Source organism: Coffea eugenioides, chromosome 6 (genome assembly GCF_003713205.1).
Source record: "Coffea eugenioides isolate CCC68of chromosome 6, Ceug_1.0, whole genome shotgun sequence".
NCBI classification, from domain to species: Eukaryota; Viridiplantae; Streptophyta; class Magnoliopsida; order Gentianales; family Rubiaceae; genus Coffea; species Coffea eugenioides.
This window is the reverse complement of record NC_040040.1, coordinates 52,506,919-52,516,065: the sequence shown is the minus strand read 5'-3', so window position 1 is coordinate 52,516,065 and position 9,147 is coordinate 52,506,919. Positions and strand designations below refer to the sequence as shown.

The window sequence follows — 9,147 nt, the reverse complement described above, 5'->3', positions numbered from 1 at the left end:
TAAATGCAGGCAGCGCCGCAATGACGACGAGCAAGTAAGGGGCGAAAATGAGCCTTGAGTCGGCTTGGTCAGAAACATTTTCGCCCTAATTAATGTTGTTTTTAGTATTTGGAATTTTCTTTTCTCATTTGGTTGGGGAGAGGATTCTGCAGTTTTACTACAAAGATCATTTAGGTGGCAAATACATACGGGTTTTCCTAGATTTTCTTTCACAAAGTTTAAATTAGAAGACAAATACGCTGTAGCAATTAGGGTTTTGGACAGAAGTTGTATTTTGGATTTTGCGTAGCAATTAGGAAGTTTCAGTCTTTTTTTTTTTTTTCATGATCTTACATTCTTAGCACTTTACATTTGGCCTTGGCGTGAGAAAACAGTATCAAGGAACCAGTCAAACTATACTTCTTTTGAGCATTGAGAAATTTTTGTTTTAATTTATGTTTCCTAATTAGCATTCCATGATTCGTAGACTGCAATTGATGGACGACTATCCGACTTTTATATGTATTGTCACCATATAATTAAGTATTGAATTAATCTTATATATACTGTCAGCGTATAAACTATCATTATTAGATATATAACATATGTGCAAAATTTGAATTTAAAATTCAAAATTTGCTCATATGCCGTCCATCCAACCATGATAGTATATACACTGACAATATATATATAATTTATTCTTAAATATTAGAATACTTCCTCTCAGAAAAAAAAAAAAAAAAAGTAAAAGCGGACTTTGATGACTTTACTAATCTATTAATTGGACAGGAAATTGCTATTTGGGAATGTTTGGGAATAAAATCCAAGTGGATGGCTCTGTAATTCATGGTCGAATACATGTAGATTTGAAAGGATATTTTCTATGTTTAATCGTCTCTAAAAGACATTAAATTGATAGACCCTCAAAATTTTGTTGTGGACCAAAGGATCTCTACCCAATGTTATTCTAGGCAATGTTGTTACTCTAAAACGTAGAAATCTACGCAATGTTGTTCTAGGCCCGAAACGTAGAAATACACCTTGTAACTATTTTTTTCAAATCTACCAGGCAACAGATATTATGTTCGGTCAGTCATTATCTCCCCATTAATTACATAGCCATCTACTTGGACTTTATTCCTAAACGCTCCAAAATATCAATTTCCGGTCCAATTAATGAAAAATTGAGTTTTACACCTGTTACGTCATATCCAACCTACTATATGAATTCACAAACTCACAATTGTTACTTTTCCTTGCATTTTATCCACTTTCTTGATTTAATTTGATTTTTAAAAAATTAACACCTGAAATCCATCTTAATTAGATTCACGATTAAAATTTTGGGAAAAATATTACCTAGTGAAACTCCTATGTCTCATTTAAGATCCCCTCCCAGAGCAAATAAAAAACTTATATGGTGAAAAATTTTCGTTTTTCATTTAGGAAAGAAAATGGTTTTCCCCTTCAAAATGAATCACTCAATTAGTTTTAGTCCGTTTTCTTCAGCTTCAAACACTCAATTAGTTTGAACCTAAACCACCACTTAGGCTATATATTAGTAGTTAGTTGAGGACCTCAGGTACTTATAAACACATTAGAAAGTAAAGTCACTAAATTCCAAGGTGCCAAGAGGTTGAATGACACATCCCTAAGAGAATTTTTTCCTTAGTACACGTAAATAGGAAAGTGGTTGTTGTTCACAAATAAAATCTTTTTCCTCCTCCATAAAAACAAAAAGACAAAAAAAATTTAAAAAAAAAACCCACATTTGAAATACAAGTGCTTTTTCAGCCGTACCAGATTGACCTTTTTTCTTTTTGAAGTGGTACTTTCGTAATTAATTGGACCTAGAAAATTGAAATCGATTAATTTAGGTAGGTATCAACTTGACTAAGAAAGCACTCAAGTCAGCCTTTCTTTACGACGAATAAAAAAAAAAAAAAGCATACTGTATAGTGAAATCTGAACGCGCAAGGGTTGACTCGGTACTAACCGACCCGACTGACCCAGTTGTGCCGCACAACTTTGACTCGGGCTGGTCGCTACCGCGGTGCTGCATGCATTTAAATTATTGCTATCCTACCTACCTAAAAGTCACGGGCCCCATCACCCCCCCCCGGGGGCCCAACCACCAAGTAGGAAAAAAAAATGCATTTATGGTTTCCTGCCTACCTAAAAGCCCAAAAAAGTTAGGTATAATTTCAGAAACCTCCCCTAAGGTTTCTAATAATTTCACCGAGCTCCTCTAAAGTTTAAAACAATTAGACTTACCTCCCTTAATTTGATAGTTTTAGTAACAAAATATTAAAATAATACTGACTTGATCAATTTTTTGAATGAATTCTCAAAAATACCCTTGTATAATGAGTTTTAATTTATTTTTCTATACAATTACAAGATTACTTAGTATAATTATAAGGCAAAGGTGTCAAATTTTTCATGTCTATATCTACTATTTGATAAACATTTATAATAATAATTTTATTACTATGATATGATACTTTTGATGATATTTTATTATAGATTTAGATTTATAAGATAGAGAAAAAATGTTGAAATAATTCATTTAGAGTTTATGAATTTTTCGAGTAGTGGGATTATCATAATTTAATAGTGATTTTGGGCCATTTCTTTTTTATTTATTGTTAATTTTAATACCAAAAAATAGAAAATAAAGATCAGCAAAAACATTGGATTGCATATAAAATTAACTTGTCAAAAAAAATTACTAGTTCAACATTTGGTTATAATAAAGACTAGAGGCAATAGTGATAGTTCTATAGTTTTATTGGTGAAAATTTTAAAAAAGGAATAAGAAAGAAAAAGAATGAAAAAATAATTTTAAAACTCATTCTAAGTATAAGCATGCCAAATAAGGGAATTTTATTAAAATATTTAAGGGTAAAATTGCCATTTTAAATGATGAGGGGGTATATGTAATTTTTCAAATCTCAGGGGAGCTCAGTAAAATTGCCAGAAATATCAGGGGAGGTTTCTGAAATAAAAGTTAACCAAAAAATAAATGCATTTGGATTCAAGAATGTTTTGAGATTTTTTTTGGTATCAATCACGGTAACATTTGTTGTAGCGTGATTTTATTTGAAGGAAAAAGTGTCAGAAAAGATAGAAAAATTGTTTCATTATTTATACAATAAACTTTATTTTTTTTTATTTTTACCCCAATGTCTTCTATTTTGTTTTCTTGTCAAACACAACTAATCAAATTAAAGCCAGCAGCAATTATGCCATAGTTAAGCTTATTGGTCTCAAGTTCCACCTTTTTTTGTTTTTTTTCTACTAATTAGTTCAAGTTCAAAACTGATGTTGAGATTGGATGAAAAAATCCAAGAAATTCCAGATGTAACATATAGATTTCAAAAAAAGTTTAGACCAGAGGAAAAAATTAAATAAAACTCTCATTAGAATAGTATAATTTAGAAGAGAAGAAAACTCTTATTAGTAAACACTATGAGATAGATGATATTTTTGGAGAGACTTTATTGAACATAAAATAAGAAATCTTAGTTTGAGACCAAAATTTCTCTCGTATAAGGAAAGAACGCCGGAGAGAAAATTGAAAGTAAGAGAAAAGGCAAAGAAAACAGGAGGATAGACAAAGAAGAGATTGTAAAAGGAAATGGGTTTGCAAGTGTGACCATGAAAATTGACTACACAAGATTTGATCATAGGCGTGATCATGGAGGGTTTATGTTCATTTCTGTGCTAAAATTTAAGAAAAAGGAAACATTATCTCATTCTAATAAGTGACTACTAGCCGCATGCACAACTTGAATTGAGAACTCAAACTGCGCTTGCATAATGTGAACGATTATTGTGAGTTCAACCAATTCTTATTGGGTGGAGGAGTTAAATTATAACACATGAAAACCTTAAAAAGTGAAAAAAAAAAAAATTTATGACACATGGAAAATAGCTTTAGAAATTTAACGAATATGCAGGAGTTATATGAGGAATAGTAAAAAAAAAAAAAAAAGCTTTGCAAATATAATGGTTTAGGGCTTCTCATAAACGTGATATTGAAAAGTAACAAACATGCATGCGACCCTCCATAAAGATTGATCAATTAAATAGTCATTCGTCAAAAAAAAAAAACTTCTTATGTGGGAAACCTTCAAGATCCGACTATTTTGAGGTCACCAAAATATCAAGAAAGGGGTGGATTTTTTATGTTGACTATTTTGAGGTCACCAAATCTCAACTAGCCCCCTCAAAATGAAAAATCTTCTTTATCCTCTCAAACAAGGATTTTTGATGTATGCAAATCCCAATTTCCATAACAGTCAGTACTTTTGAATAAGTTGCAAAACCATCTTTCAAGCCTGCACACGACGAAAAGTATTGAGATACTTGTATTTTTTGTCAAATTCCTTTGTTTTGGTATGTGAAAATGAAATGTATTGGAAGAACTTTATACAAAAATGTCGATTTCTTTACGCCTTTAAATTAATAAAATAATTTTAATTGAGCGCCTAAAATTGGAAAATTAAACTTGACATCCCAAAGAAAAAAGTTGCGCCTCAAACTCTAATTTCATTCCCCATTTGGTGCTCAAATGACTTCAAAACAATCTTAGGCCGGCTCTAAAATAAAATTAAGCCTCAGGATTCTACTTAAATACGACTATTTTCTGTCTTTTTGGAAGCTGAAAAGAGAAAATCACAAAATTAAGTCAGTAAAATAAAGAACCAAGAAACCCTAGAAAAAGAATACCATGGGCCGAAACCAAATTTGACCAGAGGAAAAAGAGAAGAGAATGCATGCCACCCCCCGGCCGGTATTTGATTTTTGGCATAATTGATTTAGTTATAGGTAGGCATCAGGGCAGCACAAGTGCAGCAATGACTGGACTCCAATGTTGCTGTGATTTGCTGCTTTTTTTGACCTGGTTACAACCGACTGACTTTACAAGAACATTTTCATGTCCACCGAGTACTGCGTCTTTACTGGTTACCACTAATAGTCAATATAAAGAGAGGAATAGGATAATTTCAGAAATAAAAGGGATAAAAGGAATAGGCCACTTTGTGCTTGACAAATAAAAGGGATAATTTCAGAAACCTTCCTGACGTTTCTGACAATTTCACTGAGCTCCCCTAAGATTTGAAAAATTACACTTATCTCCCTTAATTTAATAGTTTTAGTAAAAAAATCTTAAAATAATATTGACTTGGTCAAAGTTTTAAATGAATATCTTAAAATGCCCTTGTGTAATGAGTTTTAATTTATTTTTCTATACAATTATAAGATTATCCAATATAATTATAAGGAAAAGGTGCCAAATTTAAATTTTTCATGTCCATACCTACTAGTATTTGATAAACAACAATATTAATAATAATTTTATCACTATGATAGGATACTTTTGATGGTATTTATTATGGATTAAATTTATAAGATAGAAAAGAAGATGTTAAAATAATTCATTTAAAATTTATGAAATTTTCGAATAGTGAGATTATTATAATTTAGTAGTGGTTTTGGACCATTTCTTTTTGATTTATTGTTAATTTTAATACCGAAAAATAAAAAATAAAGGTCAACAAAAACATTGGATTACATATAAGTTAACTCATCAAAAAAATTACTAGTTCGACATTTGGTTACAATAAAATGTAGAGGTAATAGTGATAGTTCTACAGTTTTATTGACAAAAAATTAAAAAAAAAAGGAATAAGAAGGAAAAAGAATAAAAAAATAATTTTAAAAGTCATTCTAATATAAGTATACCAAACAAGGAAATTTCATTAAAATATTTAAGGGTAGTATTATCATTTTAAATGACAAGGGAGGTATGTATAGTTTTTAAAAACTCGAGGGAGCTAAATGAAATTGTTAAAAATCTCAAGAGAGGTTTCTGAAATTATTCCCAAATAAAAACAAATTACATTAACTTCTGCAAAATAGTATCGATCTATTTCCTTTTCCATTTTAAAATAAACTATTATCATGAGTTTAGTGGTTGAATTGTCCAATATATTGTTGATTATGTCTCCCACCAAGCAAAAAGGTGCTACTCTTTGGACTTAGCTATAGGTGACAAAAAAATTTCGTATTCCAATTTCAGAGAAGTTAATTCATCAGTCATGCATTTCACTATCTTATTATAAACACTTGCATGGTATAATATTATTGTATTTGCTTTGCTCTTGTTTTGATCGAGTCTTTGGTAGTATAGTTTTCCAACAATAGCTAGCATAATTGGACTTCCATATTCTTATTTTCCACTCTTACTCTCCCTGCAGGGTTTCCAACCATCTCACCCTTTTTGCCTATATATACTCAAAGCTTCAAACTCCACAAGCCAACCTCACACAACAAGCATTTTGCAATATAGAAGCAAGACGTGAAAAAGTTCTATATTGGACAAAAACATGGAGGTTTTGTACGTTACACTCCTTAGTTTCTCTGTGGTCTTTGTATCTTTTGCAATCCACTTCCTCTTTTTCAAGAGCAAATCAGGGTCATCTGGACGTTTGCCTCCCGGAAAGACCGGATGGCCGGTGATCGGAGAAAGCTACGAGTTCCTCTCCACCGGCTGGAAGGGTTATCCTGAAAAGTTTATCTTAGATCGCATAGCTAAGTATTCTTCCAATGTTTTCAGGACTCATCTGTTGGGTGAGAAAGCTGCTGTCTTCTGTGGCGCCGCTGGAAACAAGTTTTTGTTCTCAAATGAGAATAAGCTTGTTCAGGCATGGTGGCCTGACTCTGTCAACAAGGTCTTCCCATCTTCAACACAAACTTCATCAAAAGAAGAAGCCATCAAGATGAGAAAGATGCTTCCAAACTTCCTGAAACCCGAAGCTTTGCAACGATACATCGGTATCATGGATCATATTGCTGGAAGACACTTTTCTTCTGGTTGGGAAAACAAGGATCAAGTGGAAGTTTTCCCACTTTGCAAGAACTACACGTTTTGGATAGCTTCCAGATTGTTTGTGAGCGTTGAGGAGCCAACTGAAGTTGCTAAGTTGCTCGAACCATTCAACGTTTTGGCAGCCGGGCTTATTTCTGTCCCTGTTGACTTGCCCGGAACACCTTTCAACAAGGCTATAAAGGCATCTAATGAAATCAGAAAGATGCTTGTTTCTATCATCAAGCAGAGGCAGATTGATTTGGCAGATGGCAAGGCATCCCCTACTCAAGATATCATGTCTCACATGCTTACAACAAGTGATGAAAATGGAAAATTCATGCAAGAATTGGACGTTGCTGATAAGATTCTTGGTTTACTCATTGGAGGCCATGATACTGCAAGCTCTGCATGCACTTTCATCGTCAAGTATCTTGCTGAGTTGCCTGAGATCTATGAAGGAGTCTACAAGGGTAAGCCTCATTCACCTTAAGAAAAAAATTACCATCAATTTTTCCCTTTATTTGTTTTTAAATTTTCTGTTTTCTTAGAATCACAAATGGGTTTAATTAAAATGGACAGATAAAACTAAACAAATAATTAAAAATTGCAAGAAGAGAACGAAACCCTTCACCTGCTTTTGAGTCGTATCAAGTACATTGCTAGATTGATAAATTTTGATTGATCACACTCGCATGGCATGATCACATCCTAAATTGAGAGAGCTTAAATTTCTTAAATGATTCCGAACTTAGAATAGTAATAAAATGCATGAACTATTTGGAGGTCGAAGATGATAAGATTCAACCTCCCAAACTAAAGTTGTCATGATATATGCTTGACATTTGTTCAATTTTGATGGAACACAAATGTAGGACGTTCACATGAAAAATTCCTCGCAAGTCTTTGACAAGGTTTTGCCGTCCTTTGCTGTACAATGACCCGTGAGTTAAAAAGGAATTGGTCATCCTACCATTTTCCCTATCAGTGGGTTGGACTTTTCTCTATAATTTCGTCACTTGCTAATAATCACACACTTTGGGAGTCAAAAGAAGCCTGCGGAACTAATTGTTTAGCTATTGACTAAAAGCTTTTAATTGCAGACCAAACATCACTTCTAACTATTAATTCCTTTTCCCACTAAGAACATATCTGTCGTTTTATCTTTCTGAAGGGATGATTTCAAAATTGCACTGCTATCCCTTTTCGCCTTAGCCGACGAAAAACATTTTTAAGTACCACTAGATTGAATTGATTAGGTACTGATACTGATTATGACAAATTTTCTTTGTCGTAAACAGAACAAATGGAAATTGCCAATTCAAAAGCGCCTGGTGAATTGTTGAACTGGGAAGACATTCAGAAGATGAAGTACTCATGGAACGTGGCATGCGAAGTGCTCAGACTTGCTCCTCCTCTTCAAGGAGCATTCAGAGAAGCTCTTAATGATTTCATGTTCAATGGATTTTCAATCCCCAAAGGCTGGAAGATTTACTGGAGTGCAAATTCAACCCATAGAAATCCAGAATGCTTCCCTGAGCCCTTGAAGTTTGATCCAACAAGATTTGACGGATCAGGACCTGCACCCTATACATTTGTACCCTTTGGTGGAGGGCCTAGGATGTGCCCCGGAAAAGAGTATGCCCGCCTGGAAATTCTCGTTTTCATGCATCATGTGGTGAAGAGATTCAAGTGGGAGAAAATAATTGCTGATGAGAAAATTGTGGTTGATCCGATGCCAATTCCTGCCAAAGGTCTTCCAGTGCGTCTTTATCCACACAAAGCATAAAATAGCTCCACATTTTAGCCTTCGATGATCTTCTCCAAATAACAATATACCTTTACAGATACTACGATATTCTTTACTTCGAATGTATATACAGATCCAACCTTGTGTTGTTTGTTCTTCTTCTTCTTCTTCTTTTTGAATGACTTTCCCATTTCGGTGTATTTCTTGTTTCAATGTAGTAAAGAAATAAAAATGAATCGCTTTCTTTCAATTTGTTCATGTATCTGAGACTGATATTCGATGACTTGTTTTTTATTCCTTTGGTGCTTAAATGGTGCTTTCTGGTTTTATTTATGGCTTACATCAAAGCCTAAACCACTAATGGCATGAGTAAATCAAATTAACGAAAGACACTGAGCTCTCAGAGAGTGGCACAGGGTGTGGAACAGAAGATCCGTTGCGTAATTTGTCATCGTGTATTGTCCCTTTCCACCGCAATTTAGTTATTCACAAAACGAAAGAGTTAACCATGTTGCATGTATCCTATTAAATATTATATTAAACC

General features: G+C 33.3%; 1 protein-coding gene across 1 annotated transcript; it reads left to right on the top strand.

Moving 5' to 3' along the window:
• The first annotated feature begins 6,317 nt into the window (after positions 1 to 6,317).
• On the top strand, positions 6,318 to 8,853 carry LOC113775563 (beta-amyrin 28-monooxygenase-like). The gene is made up of 2 exons (XM_027320499.1): positions 6,318 to 7,326; positions 8,155 to 8,853. The coding sequence occupies exons 1-2, from the start codon at positions 6,375 to 6,377 to the stop codon at positions 8,640 to 8,642; spliced, it is 1,440 nt and encodes a 479-aa protein (XP_027176300.1). The 5' UTR covers positions 6,318 to 6,374; the 3' UTR covers positions 8,643 to 8,853.
• The last annotated feature ends 294 nt before the right edge of the window (positions 8,854 to 9,147 follow it).

Excerpts from the sequence above, each read along its gene's own strand:
- LOC113775563 (XM_027320499.1), top strand. The coding sequence starts at position 6,375 with ATGGAGGTTTTGTACGTTACACTCCTTAGTTTCTCTGTGGTCTTTGTA. Across the intron at positions 7,327-8,154 it reads CTATGAAGGAGTCTACAAGG|AACAAATGGAAATTGCCAAT; the intron begins GTAAGCCTCATT and ends TGTCGTAAACAG.